At 44.7% G+C, this 21,464-nt stretch overlaps 2 protein-coding genes across 2 annotated transcripts; one reads left to right on the top strand and one right to left on the bottom strand.

Annotated features, from left to right (window-relative positions):
- Window positions 1-3,895: 3,895 nt before the first annotated feature.
- LOC127783065 (protein SENSITIVITY TO RED LIGHT REDUCED 1-like) lies at window positions 3,896-4,504 on the bottom strand. The gene is made up of 2 exons (XM_052310336.1): window positions 4,334-4,504; window positions 3,896-4,264 (listed from the first exon to the last, which is right to left on the bottom strand). The coding sequence occupies exons 1-2, from the start codon at window positions 4,502-4,504 to the stop codon at window positions 3,896-3,898; spliced, it is 540 nt and encodes a 179-aa protein (XP_052166296.1).
- Window positions 4,505-4,966: 462 nt separating this feature from the next.
- On the top strand, window positions 4,967-11,107 carry LOC127781324 (coatomer subunit delta-4). Its single transcript, XM_052308263.1, has 12 exons — window positions 4,967-5,160; window positions 5,664-5,724; window positions 5,868-5,907; window positions 6,341-6,564; window positions 7,046-7,288; window positions 7,736-7,901; window positions 8,724-9,028; window positions 9,417-9,603; window positions 9,729-9,882; window positions 10,332-10,394; window positions 10,489-10,585; window positions 10,666-11,107. The coding sequence occupies exons 2-12, from the start codon at window positions 5,722-5,724 to the stop codon at window positions 10,756-10,758; spliced, it is 1,575 nt and encodes a 524-aa protein (XP_052164223.1). The 5' UTR covers window positions 4,967-5,160; window positions 5,664-5,721; the 3' UTR covers window positions 10,759-11,107.
- Window positions 11,108-21,464: the final 10,357 nt, after the last annotated feature.

The following is a 21,464-nucleotide window of genomic DNA, read 5'->3' as shown; positions in this document are numbered from 1 at the left end:
CGAAACCCATGGCGAAGGCTATGGAGCAAGAACGGCGCAAGGCGAAGAGTAGCGCCAGGTCAGAGGCGTCTCAGGCGAAGGGTACAAGGCGAAGACTGTCTGCCGAAGGAGGATGACTTCGCCTTGACGAGTTCGCCCCCGCGAGGGCCGAGGAAGCCTTTCCGGCCCATCAGGGTATGTACCCCTGTAAATGTCCCTTTTGTAAGGGTAATCATGTAAATTCCCCAGTACAACCTAAACCCTGGTAGTAAGAACCTGTAATGGGGCTATAAATAGTCCCTAGGGCCATGTAATGGGGAGAGCCTAAGTGAAATTCAAAATTTAATACACTTCATTTTTCCAACCACTGTTGAGTAACCACGTCTTTCGATGTATGCAGTTGTCGTTTCGACAACAATGTCAGTGACAATAATCCATCAAATTGGTGTTATAGCTGTTGCAGATGCTTCACTTGGAGGAAAGTAGATGATGTTGTCCAACTCGTCGAAACTGAGCTGATTGGTTGATAACTCTGCTCTAAAGCAAAGACGAAGATAATGACTCCTGGAATTGACTCGTTGGCTGATTAATTGATTGCTTCAGCTTGTCGAATTTTGAGAGTCTTGTATTTGTGTAGCCCCCGACTCTTTGGTTAGTTGGGAAACAACTGAACATAGAGTCGAGAACTGTAACTTCTTGTCGTCGAGTAGTCATTGCTTGAGTGAAGATAAATATTGAAGATTGGAACACCACTTGTTGTAATAAAATAACACGGCATCATATTTGGTGACGTATGCCGAGGTGTCGAAACTCTTGTAGTCGTCATGGTTGGTGAAGTAGAGGCAATAGAGTTTGCCGATGCCGAAGATAATAAAAATGAAGTTGCTCCACCATGGTGACAAAATTGCATAGCCGTGATGAAGTGAACACGAGTCGGCGGCAATAGAAGCAAACCGGTAGTGAAGATGCGCATTTGTGAAGATAAAAGCACCAGTCGGCGGTGGCATAACCAGTCGGCGACGGAAGACGATGATGTCCATCAGTAGTGGTAGCTGTATAAACCAGACGTAGAGGCGAGGGCACTAGTCAGCAGCAGACGAGACGACCGGCGATGAAGACGATAAGGCCAATCAACACTAGCAGAATCATGCAGCCATGGAAGTGAAGAAACCAGTCGGCAGCAGACGTAGGCAACTTGTGTTGAAGATGCTGACGCCTATTGGCGGTGACGGCGATGTAGCCAGCCGTGAAGAAGATAGCATCAGTTGGCGTCATAACAGGCCAGCCGTGCAGGTGGTGACACCAGTCGGCGGCGGATGAGGCAGCCGGTCGGTGAAGACGTAGACGCCCATGTACGGTGGTGTGACCAACCAACCGTATAGGTGAGGACACCAGTCGACGGACGCCCAACAATGGCAGCATATAATAGGCCAGCTGTGTAGGCGGAAACACCAGTCGGCGGCAACAAAGGCAAGCCGGTCGGTGAAGACGTGGATGCCCAACAACGGCGGCATAATAAGCCAGCCGTGTAGGCGGAGACACCAGTCGGCGGCGGCGAAGGCAGGCCGGCGGTGAAGTCGTAGATGCCCAATAGCGGCGGCATAATAGGCCAGCCGTGCAGGCGGAGACACCAGTCGGCGGCGACGAAGGCAAACCGGTCGGTGAAGACGTGGATGCCCAACAACGGCGGCATAATAGGCTAGCCGTGTAGGCGGAAACACCAGTCGGCGGCGGTGAAGGCAGGCTGGCGGTGAAGTCGTAGATGCCCAACAACGGCGGCATAATAGGCTAGCTGTGCAGGCGAAAACACTAGTCGGCGGCGGCGAAGGCCAGCCGGTCAGTGAAGACGTGGACGCCCATGAACGGTGGTGTGACCAACCAACCGTATAGGCGAGGACACCAGTCGGCGGCGACGGAGGCAGGCCGGCGGTGAAGTCGTAGACTCCCAACAGCGGCGGCATAATAGGCCAGCCGTGCAGGCGGAACCACCAGTCGGCGGCGGCGAAGGCCAGCCGGTCGGTGAAGACGTGGACTCCCATGAACGGTGGTGTGACCAACCAACCGTATAGGCGGAGACACCAGTCGGCAGCAACGGAGGCAGGCCAGTCGGTGAAGATGTTATCTCCATCAGCAATGGTAGCGGCACACACCGACCGTGGAGGCGAAGAAACCAGTCGGCAGCGACGAAGGCGGCCGGCGGTACATGTAAAGAGACAGAAGAAATCTCTAATTAAAATCAAGAAAACTAATCTTGCGGATATATGTCTGCATATACCAATGCATATATGACGCATGCATATATTGTTTAATTAGCCAATTAATCTCCTGTGGTATGAACACTTAGATGCATTCACACATGCACATCGTTAGACTGATCCGTGGTCCTGCACATAGATCACAGGTTCGAGTCCGGGTCGAATCCAAGTCGGAGAGAATCAGACTCGGGGCAGCCAGGTACATGCAAAATAAGAAACCACAGATCGAATAGAGATTAGTAGCAGAAACAAATAAAAAAGTGTAGATGATTATGGATATTAATTGATGCACATACGTATGCATGAAGATCGGTCCCATGTTTGGACTGTGTAGCTCCGGGAGTAGTACGTATGCAAACAAAATCATGGTTAACACCAATGATCCAGATCAGGTAATTTGCAGACGTGGTTTAAGGGCTGCCGGGAGGGTGCACGACGCGATCTGTAGCACGGTGTCCCAACATGCGGCTCTGCATGCACAATGCGCAGCCGCGCCGTAGCATCTCGACGAATTCGCATTGCGAGATCCAGCCATTTCGTTGGAACATGAAAATCAGAAATAACAACACGTACATCAATCAACAATTAGGAATCAACCAAATAATAAAAGCAGATTGGAGCGACAAACTCGTGGGGTCGAAGATTGATTTGATCAGAAGACGGTGCCAATAGCGGCGATGATATATTCCATCACACTTGTCGATAGAAAACTCAGCGCACCCCTACCTGGCGCGCCAACTGTCGAAACATGAATTCGGCAATAATAAAAGGGGGTAGCGCACGAGATCTAAAAGTGGATGGATGCGGAGACAAAAGATTTAGACAGGTTCAGGCCCTCTCAATGAGAGGTAACACCCTACTCCTGTTTGGGGATTTGAATCCGCCGAGTGAATTATAGATCTAACGATCTAGTTGTCTCATGCCCCCTAGAGGGCCTCCTGCCCACCTTATATAGGATGGGGGGCAGGAATACAAGATAGAAACCTTATCCAATACGGTATCGGTTTCCTAAATCTACTTTACAATCTTATCAAACCAGGACTTTAGGCCGTTCCGTAATATACAAGGAAACGTAATACCCAAGTCATAATCTGTTACATATTCCATATATATAAGTTATCCCCTATAACTAGTCGGATAACCATGCCGTGTGGGTATGGGGTACCCATAATCTCCACAGTTATTTTCTCTTTGTAGTCCGTTGGATGTAAATAAGGGGTAAAAAAATCTGGGTGACTTTTTATTAGAAATCACCCGACAAATGGATAGATGCTCCCACAAAGGATAGTCGTCGTTCCACTGTATCAAATACTTCATCCGTTTCATAATGTAAGACTTTCTAGAACTGCGCACATTCATATAGATGTTAATAAATCTTGACACACATATATGTCTAAATTCATTAATATCAATGTAGGCAATGCTAGAAAGTTTTATATTATAAAACAGAGGGAGTAACTTTTAGGTAAAATTTGCTACAGGACACTCAAAAAATGTGTAATTGGCTGGGACACACCGCAAAAACGTGATACGGCTGATGGACACTTAAAAATTTGTGTAATTGGCTATAGGACACCAGAGGCAATATTTAATTTCCAGGACAAAAGAGGTGATTTTTTTTCCAAATGACGAGATTGCCCCTAGTACCATCTTCCCTTACCTCAGAACTGCTCCGCCGCGAGGACGTGTTTGGCTTTGGTGGCAGGGCCCGATCTGTTCTCCTCCGCCTGGATCGCGTAGTTGTGGAAGCTGTTGCCCATCATGCAGACATGACGGAGCAGCGAGGGTGGCTCCCAGTTGGCAGCGAGGAGGGCATCGTAGAGCGACGCCTCACAGTGTGGCATGTAGAAGAGGATGGGCTCGTCGACGCGGCGGCGGTAACCATCGTTGACGCCTGGCAGGGAGAAGCCCAGCGCCGCCGTGGCGGTGCACTCGACCGAGGAGAGGACGGGGTTGAAGAGGTCGGCGTGGGCGGAGGATTCTGGCGGGAAGAGGAGGAGATCGCAGCGGAGGAGCGCGGTGAGCGCGAGCTGGAGGCAGCATGAGGAAACACTGAGAAGTGATAGCCTCCGTCTTCACCCACCATGATGGATCGATGCCTCGCCCATTGCGTCGAGCAGGAGGCGGCCACGTGCGGTGCCAGCGGCGGCCACGGCGACGACGTGGAGCGCGAGCAGAAAGCAGCTGCGCGCAGGGCCGACGGCGGCCATGGTGGCGGCGTGGAGCGTGAGCAGGAGGTGGCTGCGCGCAAGGCGGCAGCGACGTTCCATGGCAGGGGCAATATCGCCATTTGCAAAAATTTATCACTTAATTTGACTCGGAAATTATAAAATATTGTCTCCGGTGTTATATAGCCAATTACATAATTTTTGGAGTGTCCATCAGCCGTGTCACGTTTTTGCGGTGTCTCCCAGCCAATTATACTTTTTTTGAGTGTCCTATAGCAAATTTTGTCTAACTTTTATAACAATCGGAACAATCAAAGCATTTTTGAACTAATTACCACCCATATTGAACACCATGTTACCCTGCTTTCAGATCACCTCAGCCATTTTTCTATAAAAAAAGTAGTAACAATTTTGCACCATTTACTCCTAGTCCTAAAAAATCATTTATTCCGAGTAAAAGATACATACTATATATATTCCACGCTACACGTTGTGGGCTTTTTTTCACCTTTGTGCTGGGCCGGGCCTCCCAGCCCGATAAAGTTAGAAGCTTCGAACGTACGGCAAGCAAACGCCGACGCCGAAATTCCGAAACCTCTCCTCGCCGCGGCGCCGCCCCGGGAGCCCTAGCGCCTTCCCTCCGCCGCCCGGAGCGCGCCGACCACCACCACCGCCTCGAACCCAAGGAACTGGATCGCAGGGTCCTCCCCCCTCGAGTGGATCGGCCTGAATCAGGGGCATGGATTTGATCGCGCTAGGTACGGGAACCCTTGCTTTCTTGGATTTTTATATCTTTGCCCGTTTGTTTCCGTCGTCGTCTTCGAGTTCAAGATCGATTCCCCATCCTGGTTAATTCCGCTCCTCCTGCTAGGCTGCCTGTTTGGTAGAAATGTCGTCTCTGTCAGGGGACGATCTTGGTCTGAAATCTGGGCAGTGTTCTTATGATTCTTTTTTTCTTTTTGTGAATATATTGGGTATCTGTTGAAATTTGCGTGATCATATTGGATTGAATTGAAGAGCCTATTTGTCAAAGGTTCTCGCGGTGATGCTTGTATTGCTTTTGAAACGCTTGGATTGGACACATTGCTCTATTATCGCCAATTGGCGATGCAATTGTCCCTCTTTCTCTTTTTCCTACTATTACCACAATAGTGATGCAATTGTCGCTCTTTTTTCTTCTCCTATCACAGTATAATAATTGTAGTTCTACTATTGGATAATCGTTTGCTGAGTTGAATAATATTTGTTTTCATCTATGCAGGTGTGTAACTTGTGGACTTGGGCTGTAAATTGCTCAGGGACCGACAAAGTTATTAAAAATGGTATGGCTGATTGTAATTCTTACCTCTGCCACGCCCATCCATCTTGTGATCCTCACTTTATCTGTTAAAACTGAGTTGCATCTAGCTCCGAATCTATCTGGTTTGTTGTTGTGACGAACTGATTACTTTTTGTGTATCTTCAGGTGGTTCTTGCTGCTTCCATCATCTCAAAGTCAGGAAAAGGTATGCTTCAATCATTTCAGTTTTCTTTAATAAAAGTATTAGTTGTATCTGTAATTGTCTACTGTTTCTGTCACCGGCTCACCGCATGCCAATTGGACTCATAAAGCAATAGCATTCTGCTACTAATTGCTGAAAAAGCATCGGAGAACATTGCTGCTGTTACCGTACTGCCTGTTCGTTAGACTTATAAATTGTACAGTCAATTGGTTGACCTAATACCAAAACTGTTTTGTGTTTAACAAGTAACAACTGTAAGGATTTTATAGCTGTCAATTACTATTTGTTTCATGATCCTTGAGGGTAACTTTTGAGGTTCCTAGGTTGAATGATATTCTATTTTAGCTGTTAGTTACTATTCCTCCGGTGATCCTTGATGGTAACTTTTCAGGTTATTTGTCTGAATGATGTTTTGGTTGTTCCTTCTCAATTGCAGCACTTGTTTCTAGACAGTATGTTGACATGACTCGCATAAGGATTGAAGGATTACTTGCAGCATTCCCTAAACTTGTTGGAAATGGAAAGCAGCACACTTACATTGAGACTGAAGATGTCCGTTATGTTTACCAACCTATTGAAGGCTTATATCTTGTAGTTATCACAAACAAACAAAGTAATATTCTTGAGGATCTCGACACGTTGAGGCTACTCTCCAAGCTTGTATCCTTTTCTTGTATCTTTAGCCTTCTGATTTTAGGAATCTACTTTACTAAAATCTTATGTTCTTACTCCCTCAGGTCACTACTATATGATGCTTAACACTAATTTCGTTTATAACACTAAAGTTAGTGTCAAGCATCACATATTAATGGCTGGAGGGATTATTAAATGAAAACCAAAGAACATTGTCAGAATAATTGAAAACGTTATTGAACATTATTTTCTTGAGGAATGAAATGTCGATTATAATGACACCCACAAACTGAGACTGATTCCTAGGAAAGGAAATTACATAGAAGGCAGATGATTAATACTGTTCTTGTTTGATGAAAATCTGCATTCACCTTTTACAACTAACGGTGTCATATGTCGAGAGCTTGATTTATCCGTTAATTTTTACGAATGCTGTTATGCTTTTGTTGTTTCCTATTTGTTGGCAACTATCCACAGTCATGGTCTCCTTAACCTTAACAATGTAAAGGTGCCTGAATACTGCCCCTCTCTCGATGACGATGGTGTCTGTAAAACAGCTTTTGAGCTTATATTTGCTTTTGATGAAGCCATTTCTCTTGGAAATAAGGAAAAAGTAACAGTTCAACAGGTCAAAGAATATTGTGAGATGGATAGTGTTGAAGAGATGGAGTACAAGCAGATGATGCAAGAGAAAATCAAGGAAACCAAAGATTTTATGAAGAAGAAAGTTATTGAGATTGAGAAAACCAGGGTGCGCCCTACTCTTTGTTTGCAGACAAATATGACTTCTATTTAGCTAGTAGGCAAAATAGAGCTGTTACTTCTATTTAGTCCTCTTTTTTTTTCTTTTATCTTGGCCTACTTCGGTTACAGTTACTATCAGTTCCTTCAATCTTTGATGATTACTTGAGTTACAATTTATCTGTCTGGATAGACTTATGTTTTTTCTAGACTAGCTTGTTGGGCTTTAGAACCTGTAAGAATATATGATAAATTTAGTAGTAACATAATTTCTACTAGCTAGACTGTATGATAGCCTTAGGAGAAATTAGGTCAAACAAGACAAAATAAAATTAGAGAAATATCATACAGGAAACATATCCCTTGGAATCATACTACATTATTGGTTACAATGACCTTTCTATACATTACTTGTTATTGTGTAGCTTTCAATCGTAAATTGTTGGTGTTTATGCAGATGGAGAAAGGCAAGCATAACAAAGGAGGATACTCATCAATATCAGGTCCCCAGGTGATTGAAAAATCTTTCAATGGCATGAGCATTAGTTGTACTGGATTTGGAAGTGGTTCTGGATTAGGTGGATTGAACACAGATACAGACACATTTACTAGCAGGCCCAAAGGTATTTTTTTCATTCTATTTTAACAAATACTACATGCAGTATTAGTAGAAATGCATATTATGTCCATTCCTATTGCCTGGTAACAATTTTATTTATTTATATTTTCTCTTCTTCTATTTTATCCTGGTTTTTCTTATATATATTTGAGATGATTCCTTCAGTCTTGAAAGACCAGATGGTTTGGACATGGTTTATGTCAACGTTTAAGACTTTGAACATCAAAATCCTTTCGATATTTAGGTTCGATGCATGAGAATCATATGTATAAATATATTGCAATGAAATTAGTGAGTAAAGTTGTATTTTCAAGACATGTAGTCCAAAACAAGATATGTTAAGACCAGAAGGAGCATGCATTCAGCTAGCCTTTTAGACTTCAAACCCGTAAATATGGTAACGTCTGTGGTATTCTGTAAAATATAATTTAAATAGTTACTAAACGTAAAATTGTACTGTCTCAGAATAAAAATAAGTCATGCAGCAAACATACCAGATCTAACTTGCATGCTATATCTGTGATGCAAAGCTATTTATCGTACAAGTCGGTGGATGCCACAATGCTGTCTTAATTGAACCTAGCCTTTCTTTTATCTGTGTAGATTATCTGCTGATTGCTTAAAATTTATGTTTTCTTCTCAGTCCTGTTATCCAGAATATATTTTTGTCAAGTCCTTCAATAATTAGTATTAGTGAAGTATATTTTTTTTATGCCAAAGGCATTCCTTCTCGACATTTTGATCAACTATATTTTCTTTTCTTTAACTGCAAGAAGAATTTACAAGATGTTATGTTATTTTGTTCTAAATAGCAACCTATCTGCAGGTCGTACATCTGGAGGTACTACAGGTGCTGGTAAAGGCATTGGAATGAAATTAGGAAATACAAAGAAGACGAACCAGTTCTTAGAATCATTGAAGGCTGAAGGTGAAGTCATTATGGAAGATTTTCAACCATGTTCTCTTCAGTCAAGGTCATCACCTCTACCACCGAGTGATCCTGTCACAGTGGCTATTGAAGAGAAACTCAATGTTGCAGTGAAAAGAGATGGTGGTGTTAATAATTTTGATGTTCAAGGAACACTTGCTCTGCAGGTCCTTAATGATGCAGATGGATTAATCCTGTTGCAGGTAATTTTTTTGTATTTATTAACATTATTCTAGTATTGTTGTCATATATGGGAAATTTGTACTTTGAAACAGAACAAAACAACATAAAAAACATTTTCCTTTCTTTTTTCGGTGTGAAGCAATAGTGATATTGTTTTAATAAATACAATGCTTTCCTTCTACTATGATGCCCTTTCACATAAAATAGATTGTGTACAGATTTTTTTTCTTACTCCATGGAAATGCGATGATGATCTTCACTGTAACATTCACAATGATTTATGTTTCTAACGCCATGCTTTTATTGCTAACAAGCAACCTTACTGCACATTGTTTTGGGTAACCGAATCTCTTTCTTACTATTGTTTGGAGTTGGTTTATTCACTAGTTAATACTTGCTATCTTGTAGATAGAAAGTCAAGATATTCCTGGACTTAGTTTCAAAACACACCCCAATATCAACAAGGACTTGTTTAACAGTCAGCAAATTCTGGGGGCAAAAGATCCTAACAGGCCTTTCCCAAGTGGTCAAAATGAAACTCCTCTAGTGAAATGGAGAATACAGGGGATGGATGAGTCATCTTTACCTCTATCAGGTGTACATTCACTTCTCTCTCTTCTCTGGTATCTAGTAATTTGGAGTTCTACTAACTTTCACTTCTCTCTCTTCTCTGGTATCTAGTAATTTGGAGTTCTAATAACTTGTGTTTGCTTTGCATAGTCAATTGCTGGCCATCAATATTAGGAAATGAAACCTACGTCAACATCGAGTATGAAGCTTCTGAGATGTTTGACCTGCACAGTGTCATCATATCTATACCTCTTCCTGCACTTCGGGAGGCTCCACGTGTTAGACAGATAGACGGAGAGTGGAAGTAATATTCCTGTTCCTCTACTGTTTTCTCTTATGTATTTGTAACTACTGCAAAATTTTGTTGTGAAAAAATTCTTAGTTTTGTTAAAAGATTTCCTTTGCATGTCCAGGCCAATGCATAATGTCTGCTGTTCTTGCATCATGTTGCCTTTTTGGCAGATATTTAGGGGGGGCCACACGACTGCATGGCAATAACATATTAAGTTTTTATATGAAACATCAGTAGCGGTTACTAGTATTCTAGTTTTTATTGTTTACGGTAGTTTCGAAGTGTTAATGGATGTGACTCCTTGGAATAGGACTTAACTATTTGATTCTATTATTCATGTTGCATTGTCTGGAATGCTATTACAAACTCATCCAGACTCTGCCCCTTTTGTATCCTTGAGCTTGTGTGCATATGCTCTCTTTCTCATGCCTTCTGGTATTTTCCCTTTCTTTGCCCTACAGGTATGATTCAAGAAACTCGGTTTTGGAATGGTCTATTATCCTTATTGATCAATCAAACCGCAGGTACATGAAATCTGTGAATTCCAAATTATCATTGTTCTTTTATCTTGTAGTTTATGCTCTTATTACTAGCTCTTATTTTTGTGAACCATTGCAGTGGATCCATGGAATTTGTTGTTGCCCCAGCTGATCCATCAATGTTTTTCCCCATATCCGTTGGATTTTCCGCATCGAATACTTTCAGTAATGTGAAGGTTAGTTTGCCCATTTTGTTTGACAGATTCTCCTTCCCATGTCTCCGTTTTTGTTAATTCTGTTTGCTGGATATTTTCAGGTTACTGGAATCCGCCCTTTGAAGGAAGGTAGCAACCCTCCAAAGTATTCGCAGAGGATTCGTTTGGTCGCTGATAATTATCAAGTGGTTTAACACTCCAGTAATTGTTAATCACTATTTTGCTCTTGCCATGTGCGGCTAAGCAGCCATGGCAAGGAGAATGGTTTTGGATGTACAAAATGTGTAGACGAGTTTTTCTCCTGTAGCATGTTTGGCAAGTTGATTTTTCATCACCTGTTTTTTTTTTTTCACAATCATTTCTGGATATACACTGAAGAAAGTCATTCAGTTCTTTGAGCCAATTAAATTGCACATTAGTGATTTTAGGAGCAAATATAATATAACTTGGTTCATGTCCCGAAATCAATCTACAACCACAACATTTGCGTACATCTTGAGCTAAGTTCCCAAGAACATATTGTATCGGATTATTGGATCTATTGCATTCACAGTTGGGTTGTTCATTTGATCCAAATTTTCTCTCGTACGTGCATTTCTTTTGAGAAAATTGTGTTGCTTTGTATGCAATGTATGCTATCTAGTCAGTGATTGTATTACTCTGTTCTCAATCCTACAAGAGCTTGGGATTCAAATCATCTGAGCTTTTGAGCCCACCAAATTCGCAAATTCGCACCAATCCACCTCTCCCGAAGCTTCGTTCTTTTGCGAAGATCTTTCGTGCAACCGCCGCATCAATCACCCCTTCATTCCCTGCCACCCTTGCTTCAGATCCCATCATCCATCTCGCATCCATGGCGGAGGAGAGAGAAAGCTTTGAGAGTCAATGGGCTCCCACCGATGTTACAGAGGAGAACTTGAAGGAGATGGTGGCGCACGGCGTTCTTCCAGCGAAGGAGATCATCGGGTGGCGTCTGGCGTGTGGCGAAGCATTCCTGACCCCTGACACGCACGAGGTCGTGGTATTCTCCCATTTCTTCTATGGTGGTTTTTCTCTTCCAACTTCAAAATTCTTCATGGGATCCTTGAGTTTTATGGGATTAATCTGCACCATCTCAACCAAAATTCCATAGTTCATATTGCAAATTTTGTTCATGCCTACGAAGCCTTTCTGGGAATCAAGCCGCACTTTGCCGTGTTCCGCCGCATTTTCTTTCTGAAGCCCCAACCGAACAAAAGCAAGACATGTGTTGTTGGGGGAGCCGGTTTTCAACTGTGGGGCACTCTGAGCCAAAAGTACTTCTCTATGCCTTTCAAAACTTCCAATAAGGGTTGGCACGCAAATTGGTTTTATGTGCAAAATCCCGAGCCAGCACTTCCCGAGTACTCCTGTCTTCCTCCAACGTACAAGGATACATGGAACTCGCTTCCAATAGGAGATGAAGCTGCTCAAGCCCTCACTCGGCTAGATCGCATGCTGAAGCTTAAGAAACAAGGTCTGCAGGGGAGCAAATTACTCGGCATTTCATCAAGAGCCGACTAGCACCTATCAAGGAAAGGTCCCGCACCGCCTTTGAATTTGATGGTAAACATGATTCTAATCGCGAAGATCCAGAATCCCTCGAATTCAAGATTATAAAGGAGAGGATGTATAAAATTTTCTCGTCCGGCATCGTGGTCAGCTACTCGCACATACTGCCGGTGGTGCCATATAATGCTTTCAACCCTTCTCCTCCGATAACTACTGAATCATCCGATTGTCCTTTTAATCTTGTCATCTTGTGCAATCATAACCAAGAAATGAAATGTTGTCTTCAGGAATTTTCTCTGATGAACTCCGACCCACCAACTGCTCAGCGCCGTTCTCCTTGCCGATAATCTAGTCAAGCTAGTGGGGGTCCAAAAATCCAGCCGACTGCTCAATCAAGCAGCCCAAAGCCGACTAACCAGTCGGGCCCAAAGCGACGACGAGGGTGATGCTACTGAAAAAACAAGTAGCAAAGAAGCAGCTGAGAAACAGTCCAAACCAGCCAACCCACCAAAGAAGAAAGCATCCAGTCGCCCAATTCCTAAAATCAGAAAGTCGTCCAGGTACGAGTCAACTTATAATCTCTCCTTTATCTTTAAACACGCATCATTCAACATAATGTTGATTGCACATCTTCAATTTTCAGGAAGCCATCTGACATCGATCCATATGGAAAAGACCCTAATCCGACTGGAAACATCGATCCATCTGGATAAGGCGACTGGTTCTGTGACTGCCGAAGAAACCGGGCCGACTGAAGAAAGCCGCCCGACTGGTAGTCAGTCGGCAACCGACAATGTAGAGACTGAGAACGAGCCCCCGACTGGAAACTAGTCGACCGATGCCGAAACCAGTGCTAACCAGGAGCCCCCGACCGGAAACCAGCCGGGTGGTGACCAAGATGAAGATATCCTTGAGTCGGAGGGTCAAGCTAGCAGTCCTCCCTTAAACGATACTAACACTGATCCAGAAGTCGGTAGTTTTGAGAAGGTAGAAGGACCTGCTTGACCACCGCCGAAGATAATAACAGGTAACAATCCTCCAAGTAAATTTGTATTTGGAAAATCTTCCTCAATTGCCTGACTTCTCCTGTACACGTATAAAGGCCCAATGATTGGCGATGAAGAAGAGATTCTTCGGATCCGATCAGCTAAAGACTCTCGACCACCTATACTGGTCAACTGGTGGGACGACGAGATGCAACCGCAGGGCATTGTAATAAACAAGCAAAAAGAAGACGAGAAAGTGTCTTTGTTAACAAGAATGCTTAATCAAGCCACTCGTCTTGTGAATGTAAGTACTCTACCCACAGTCTTTTTTATCCAATTGATGGACCCAATGGAATGATTGAGTAAATAATGCAAAGAATTCATCTGAGAAACGAAGCAAAAACCGCAACCCTCGAAAAGCTGGTCCCTCATCTTGTAACTCTGGAAGAAACCAGAGCTAAACTCCATGAAAGCAGGGAGCTGGCTAGAAAAACAGAGCACGATCTCAGGGACCGGGTTGCTGCGCTTCAAGAAACCAACTTCGAACTGAGCGGTTCGTCAAAAGGTAACATCTATCCTTACTCAATTTATTCTGAGTCGGTGTTTGCATTCAGCTAATCGCCGGGATGCAGAATAGTCCAAGCTGCCAAGATCACCAAGCTGGAGAAGCGAATCAAAGCTCTCGAAAAAGACAAAGGTGATCTCGCAAAGGAAAGAGACTTAGCCCTCAAAGATGTCGAAGGTAATTGCAATCGAAATTCCAGAAACAATCTTGTCTTTGCATCCTGATGCTAATATAATTATTCCATGCAGATCGCAAGATTAAATCTCAAGCTCAGTTTGAAGTCTTGGTCAACAAGATTAAAAAGCTTGAAGGGTCTAGAGATGAAGTCGCCAATGCTGCTACACCGCTGATCCAAGCCATGTTCTACAATAACAATGGTCTGAGTGCAATCGACGCTGTTGAAGTCTTTGACAAGTTGAGAGCTGTTCCGGACACATATTTCAAGAATATCAAAGAGGCTGGAAGCAAGGGAGCGAGCATGGCTCTGGCAATGACCAAGTCCTTGTACCCGAAGATCGGCATTGATGGCATTGATGGCTTTGCAGATGGAACAAGCGAAGAAGATGCCCTTGAGCTCATCAATGATGCCCAGAAAGCTGTGGACAAGATTGCTGTAGACGTTTTAGAAAGATTTCAAGATACCAATCTTGGTCCGACTGGGTCTGATGGAACCGATGATGAGAAAACTGAGTCTGGTTGATTCCATACGATGTAATCTGTGGTGATGGAGGCTCAATTTGTACAATACTGATGTATTTATGCTGTGCTTGATAATTTAAACTTATCTTTTGATTTCTTAAAAGTTTTTGTCAAACCTTATTGAGCCTAGAACCCGCAAAAGTTGTCAAAAAACTCTGTCCTCATTAACTAAGCCAAAAGATCAGACAAGGCAATGATAAATCAAGTAAGCAAATTGAATTGATAAAAATCACACCCCATTATTATTATGATAGCCCCCGACTGGTAACTTCAAGAAATAGCTTGATGTTGGCAGTCAAAGAGGAGAAAGTATATACAAATAATGCCTAAGCATAAAAACGACGAAGGTGCTCAATATTCCAAGAATTGTCGACGTTAGAACCGTCTTCACGCTTGAGTCAATAAGATCCTGGCCGAGTAACTTCAGAGATTATAAACAGCCCCTCCCATGTCTCCAACTAAAAATGCACGTGATCGAACATTACGATTGTGGTAACGCTGCAACCCTTGTAAATACTGAGCCGACTGGATCAGGGCTGTCTCGCGAGCTTCCTCCAGTCGGTTGAGATCATCCACTCGGTCTTCCCCGTAGTGCTCCTCTTTGAAATTGCGAAACTGCAGGGACTCAAATTCCACCTCGCTCGGTAACATTGCTTCCACACCATAAACTAAAAAGAATGGTGATTGCCCCGTAGCCCGACTGGGTGTAGTGCATAGAGACCAAAGTACTGATGGCAGCTGATCAACCCACTTGCCGGCATAGGGACGCAGTCAATCAAAAACTCATGCTTTGATGCCTTGAAGTACCATACCATTGGGACGTTCAACTTGTCCATTGCTCATAGGATGCACTACGGAGGCATAACAAATCTTGATGCCAAAGTCTTCACAGAAACACACCACCAGTGAACTGAGTACCATTATCATTGATAATACGATTTGGTACCCCAAACCGGTGCACAATATTGACGAAGAAATCTCGAGCTTTGTCAGCAGTGATTGTGACGACTGGTTTGGCTTCGATACACTTGGAAAATTTGTCCATAGCTACAAAAAGATGAGTGAAACCACCGGTAGCCCTTTTGAAAGGACCAACCATATCAAGCCCCCAAACCACAAACGGCCAGGACAAAGGGATAGTTTGCATCTCCTGAGCTGGTAAATGAATTTGTCTAGCAAAAAATTGACAGCCTTCGCACGTTCGCACAATTTTCTCGGCGTAGGATACTGAAGTGGGCCAGAAAAAACCTTGTCGATAAGCCTTGCCGACAATTGTTCGTGCGCCAGCGTAATTCCGGCAAATGCTAGAGTGAATGTCTTGTAGCAATTGTCTTCCCTCTTCCAAGAAACACAGCGTTGCAAAATTCTTGAGGGGCTTTTCTTGTACAACTCAGTCTCATGCATGACATAAAGCTTGCTACGTCGAGAAATCCACTCCGCTTCGTCTGTATATTGAGGGAGCTCATGCTTGCTCAAAAACTTAATAAAGGGCTCTCTCCAGTCGGTGTCTATCATGCTTACTTCTTGGGTACCTGCCGTCTCGATTATTTCTTTCCTCGGTACTGTTGGTTCATACAGATGCTCAACAAACACATCCAAAGGGGCTGCTTCTCGCTTTGAACCAAAATTGGCCAGTCTATCAGCCGCTTCGTTGTCATGCCGAAGAACATGAGTTAACTCTAAGCCATCGAACCTGCCTTCCAACTTGCGTACTTCTTATCTGTAGGCGGCCATATTATCATCGAGGCAGGACAATTCTTTCATGACTTGATTGATAACCAACTGGGAATCGCCGCGAACTATCAGATGCCGAATCCCTTGGGATACCGCAATCCTTAGTCCATGAAGAAGTGCTTCGTATTCTGCCACATTGTGTGACGCAGAGAAGTGTATCCACAGCACGTAACTTAATCTTTCTCTAGTCGGGGAAATCAGGACGATTCCTGCTCTAGTGCCTGAAAGCCTTTTCGACCCGTCAAAATGCATAGTCCAATACTCCATCTTCTCCGCAGGAGTGTCTTCTTGGCACTCAGTCCACTCGGCGACAAAATCTGCTAAAGCTTGGGATTTGATTGAAGTGCGTGGCTTGAAAGATAAATCCAAAGACATCAGCTCTAGGGCCCACTTCGCAATCTGCCCGTTCGCCTCACGATTATGAAGTATATCTCCGAGTGGAAACGATGTGACCACCGTGACCGAGTGACTTTGAAAATAATGGGATAATTTACTGACGGTAATTAAAACACCATATAACAGCTTTTGTACCTGGGGATATCTTGTTTTGGAGTCGTCTAGAACTTCACTAACGAAGTAAATCGGTCGTTGGACTTTTTGAACATGACCATCTTCTTCCCGCTCGATGACCAGGACCGTGCTCACAACTTGAAATGTCGCCGACACATATAACAACAGCGGCTCTTGCAGATGTGGTGAAGCTAGGACAGGCGGAGTTGTGAGAAGTTTCTTGAAGTCTTCAAAGGCTTGCTGGGCCTCGGGTCCCCACTGGAAATTGTCAGTTTTCTTCAATAGCTTGAAAAAGGGCATCCCCCGCTCGCCGAGCCGTGAGACAAACCGGCTGAACGCCGCCATGCATCCAGTCAGCTTTTGGACATCTTTCTGGGAACTCGGTAGTTTCATGTTGTGGATGGCATTGATTTTCTCCGGGTTGACTTGTATACCCCTACGGGACACCATAAAGCCAAACAGCTTCCCTGACGGTACTCCGAAGGTGCCATTTTCAGGATTCAACTTCATCCTGAAGGCGCGGATGCTATCAAAGGTCTCCTCTAGATATGCAATTAAATCATCCTTCTGCTTGGTCTTGACAACTACATCATCAACATAAGCTTCAACATTGCGACCAATCTGAGTTGAAAAACATCTCTGAATCATGCGTTGATAGGTTGCTCCAACGTTCTTTAATCCAAAAGGCATGGTAATGTAGCAATAAGCCCCAAAAGGTGTGATAAATGAGGTCTTCAAGCAGTCGGATTCCTTTAAGCTGATCTGATGAGAACCCGAGTAGTAATCCAAAAAGCTGAGTAACTCGCAGCCGGCTGTTGAGTCAACTACCTGGTCAATGCGAGGTAACCCAAAGGGATATTTAGGACAGGATTTGTTGAGGTCGGTGTAATCCACGCACATACGCCATTGTCCTATCATCTTCAGAACCAGAACCGGGTTTGCCAGCTAGTCGGGATGTAAAACTTCCTTGATGAAGCCTGCTGCTAACAGCTTGGTTAATTCCTCCTTGATTGCGTCTTTCCTGTCCTGTGTGAAACGATGGAGTCGTTGCTTAACGGGTTTAGCGTCTTCTCTAACATGTAAAGAGTGCTCAATCACCTCTCTAGGAATACCACGCATATTAGATGGTTTCCACACGAAAATATCTTTATTAGCTTGAAGAAAGGTGATGAGCTCGCTTTTCTATTTACAATTTAACTCGGCACCTATTACAACAGTCTTGGTAGGATCAGAAGGATCAAGGGGAATTTTCTTGGTCTTGGCGTCGCTTTCTCCGATCTTTGATATCTTGGGTGCAGGCACTTCTCCTTCGGTTGCCGTTGATGCGGCCAGTCGGATCGCATCCCGAGCAAGTGTGATTTCGCGTGTCTGGGCCATCTCGTAGCTTTCCTTGTCACAGGTGACGGCTTGCTTGATGTCGCTCTACAAAGATATGACTCCTCGAGGTCCTGGCATCTTCATCATCATGTAGGTGTATTGTAGGACTGCCATGAACTTGGCTAATGCCAGGCGTCCGAGTATGGCGTGGTATGCCGTCTCAAAATTAGCAACTTGAAACATATATTCTTTGTACGGAAATTCTCCCGAGTGCCGAAGGTGACCGGTAGGGTGATCTGGCCGAGTGGAGTAGAAGACAGCCCGGGGATGACTCCGTAAAAGGGCGCACTACTCGACTTTAGCTCAGTCCGAGGGATCTGCATGTCGTCCAGAGTCTTGGCAAAAAGAATGTTAAGTGCGCTGCCACCATCAATGAGGGATCGTTGAAGCTTGACGTTGCGAAATACTAGGTCTAGTACCAGGGGGTACTGCCCCGGGTGGACCACTCAGTCAGGATGATCCGAGCAGAGTCAAACTTGATTGCTGTCTCTGACCACCAAAGATATTGGGGTGTATCGGGCTGGACGGCGTTGACCTCCCTTTCAGTCAGCTTTTGCTTCTGCTTGGACTCGTAAGCTTGGGGTCCGCCAAAAATATGGTTGAGTTCCTTGCGCGAATCTTGAAAGCTAGTCGGTGCAACGTCTTCATCATCCTTCTTCCTTGATATGCTATGTTCTCCGTCAGTTGGCTTCCGTGCCTTCTTGGATTATTGTTTTGCAAACTGTTGATAGATGAAGCAATCTTTGGCCGCGTGATTTGAATTCAGGTGATGTGAGCATTGAGCATTCATGATCTTGTCGAAGGTATTGATACACGATCGTTGTCGAGAAGATGGTGTTGTAGTTGCCACAAGGTTCTCGGGCTTACGCTTGCGATCCTTATGGTTGGTACTTCCACTCACCCCTGTTACTGGCGCATCTTTCTTTGGCTTCCAATTACTGCCCGACTGCTTGGACGCAGTGACAGGATCACCGGCTTTAGCATATGCGTTGGCTTTTTCAAACATCTGCTTGACTGTCCTGGGAGGCTTGCGTCCGAATTTGCCGACTAAGAGTTCATGACGAACACCCTTAGTGAAAGCGGCAATGATGACATCGTCGGTAATGTCAGAGATCTTGTTGCGTTGTTCAGAAAAACGTCGGATGTACTCCCGAAGGGATTCACCGGGATTTTGGATGACATTGTAGAGGTCAAACTGGGTGCCAGGGCGTTCGAAGGTGCCGTGAAAGTTGGCTATGAAGTGTTCGTGAAGCTCCGCCCAAGATCCAATTGTACCAGTGAAGCCAGGATTGGGCAGAATCCGCTAGAGCCACGGGTAGGTAATTTGCCATGGCTTTTCTATCTCCTCCTGCTACGCGAATTGCGAGACCGTAGACGGTGAGCCAAGACTCAGGGTTTGTTTTGCCGTCATACTTCTCGATTCCAGTCGGCTTGAAGCCGGCCGGCCAATCCACTCAACGCAGGTTGCTTGTGAAAGCTACAACTCCATCCACATCGTCGTCGTAGCGGTCTGGTGAATGGTGTGGAATATAGCCTCTTTCCTCGCGACGCCGGTTGATTGTATCGCGAAGATCGACGGGATGCCTGCGACGCGGAGAGCGAGACGGTTCGGCCCGGCGCTCCCTGTGTCTGTCGGTAGGTGAGTGAACAGATCAGTCACCGTGATCCCTGCTGCTGCGATTAGATCCTAAGGCAGCGACGCTGAGGCTCGGTTGATGATAGTCTTGAGATCGAAGAGGTGGAACTCGGCTGCCAGTCGGCGTACGGACGCTTGAGGTGTTGACAGGGACCGAGGCGGCGATCATGGTCTTGGTCTAGTTCAAGATGTTGACGATGTGGTTGGGTGCATCTTCCCGAAGTAGAGTGTCTAGAAGGGTGATTGCCGCTGTCGTGTTCTGCTGCGGGGTGCGAAAAACCGCTATACCCTCAACGTCTTGTTGCCCGATGAGTTCGCGTGCTCGCCGCCCAGCCTCCAAGGCGCGTTGTCACTGGTCCTCAACCTCCTTCGCAGCCCGTTCACGCTCTTGTTGCTCACGCTGCAGCCGGTCTCGCTCTTGTGCTTGTCGCTCCTCTTCCAGTCGGCGACGCTCAGCTTCCTGTCGTGTGCTTTGTTCTTCGTAGCCTTCATCAAAATCGTTGAGGTTGCTGGAGTCATAATGGTAGCCTAAGTCATCGTACTCGAGGATCTCCGTTGGTCTAGAGTCGACACCGGGACAGCTGAGGTAGCCATCCAAGTCTTCCATCGAAACCGTCCTGAGAGGCTGAAGTATGACGTAGACTTCCCTGAAGCTAGATTGGATCAGGGCCGAAGCTGGATCCCGTCTAGACCTACGGGGAGAAGACATCCTTGTGGTGAAAACTGCCGCCAAATCGTCGGGGAGCTTCATCAAGATCGAAGGATAGGCATCGTCATCTTGATCAGGTCGTGTCGGAGTAGATGGGATCTCGTCCGACTGGTTTAAAGCCGACTCGGATGAGATGATCTTGGAGTAGATCTCTGCCGAGTTCAGGAGGCCGAACGGGGCGGAGACCTCGTCTCTTCCTGACTGGTTCGAATCCGAGTCAATGAGAGAAATCTTGCCGAAGTCGTTGGTGATGAAGTCGAGGCTGCCGAACCGAAACGCATGCCCGCGGGGGATGACGAAGTCGTCGATGCTGGAGATGAATCCCAATACCCTACTCCTGTCCGGGGGTTGATCCACCGAGTATGTTATTGATCATATGATCTAGGAGAAAGTTATGCCCCAAGAGGCACCCGGATCCCTTCTTATATAACGGAAGGAGTCCGTATTACAAGATACAACCCATATTCCTAACGGAACAGGCAAGTAGAGATAAAATACAATCGTAACCGACTAGGATCCCGGGTATTTCCTGGATACACAAGTTAGGAATATAACCCAAGCCCTTTAAAGATATTCTATCTACATATGGTACTCCTATACCTAATCAGATATTCATACCGTGTGGGTATGGGGTATCCATAATCTCCACACTGAAGTTCTTCAGGCTTCTCGATATGCATGGTAATAGCTGCTTGTTTCCCAATGTCTCCCATTCCACAACGACCTTCATGTTTTTACTTACCTCTCTTCTCTAGTCTTGGCAGTCCTCTCTGGCTCTCCGCTGCTTCTATAGCTACTACTAATGTTCTTGGCACAGGTGTGGCTAGCTGAACCTGCCCAGAAGCTTGCTGCTACTTCTTTTATATATACTACCTCCGTCCCAATATAAGTGCATTAGTGATTTTTTGTATCCAACGTTTGACCGTCCGTCTTATTTGAGAAAAAATTATGATTAATATTTTTATTGTTATTAGATGATAAAACATGAATAATACTTTATGTGTGACTTTTATACATTTTCTCAAAAAAATTTCAAATAAGACATATAGTCAAATGTTAAACACATAAACCCACACCTGCACTTATTTTAGAACGGAGGTAATATATATTTATGTTGGATGTCTCTGCAACCCCAGGTGAAGGTATAGTATATG

This window comes from Oryza glaberrima, chromosome 8 (assembly GCF_000147395.1).
Source record: "Oryza glaberrima chromosome 8, OglaRS2, whole genome shotgun sequence".
In the NCBI taxonomy this organism is placed as follows: Eukaryota; Viridiplantae; Streptophyta; class Magnoliopsida; order Poales; family Poaceae; genus Oryza; species Oryza glaberrima.
The sequence above is the reverse complement of the archived record's forward strand: the minus strand, read 5'-3'. Positions and strand labels throughout refer to the sequence as shown.

What these genes read in the sequence shown, in the direction of transcription:
- LOC127781324 (XM_052308263.1), top strand. An exon ending in TTGAGATTGAGAAAACCAGG is followed by an intron (nt 7,289 to 7,735) that starts GTGCGCCCTACT and finishes GTGTTTATGCAG; the next exon opens with ATGGAGAAAGGCAAGCATAA. An exon ending in ATGGATTAATCCTGTTGCAG is followed by an intron (nt 9,029 to 9,416) that starts GTAATTTTTTTG and finishes GCTATCTTGTAG; the next exon opens with ATAGAAAGTCAAGATATTCC.
- LOC127783065 (XM_052310336.1), bottom strand. Translation starts at nt 4,504, where the DNA reads ATGGAACGTCGCTGCCGCCTTGCGCGCAGCCACCTCCTGCTCACGCTC. An exon ending in TGCTCGACGCAATGGGCGAG is followed by an intron (nt 4,265 to 4,333) that starts GCATCGATCCAT and finishes TGCTGCCTCCAG; the next exon opens with CTCGCGCTCACCGCGCTCCT.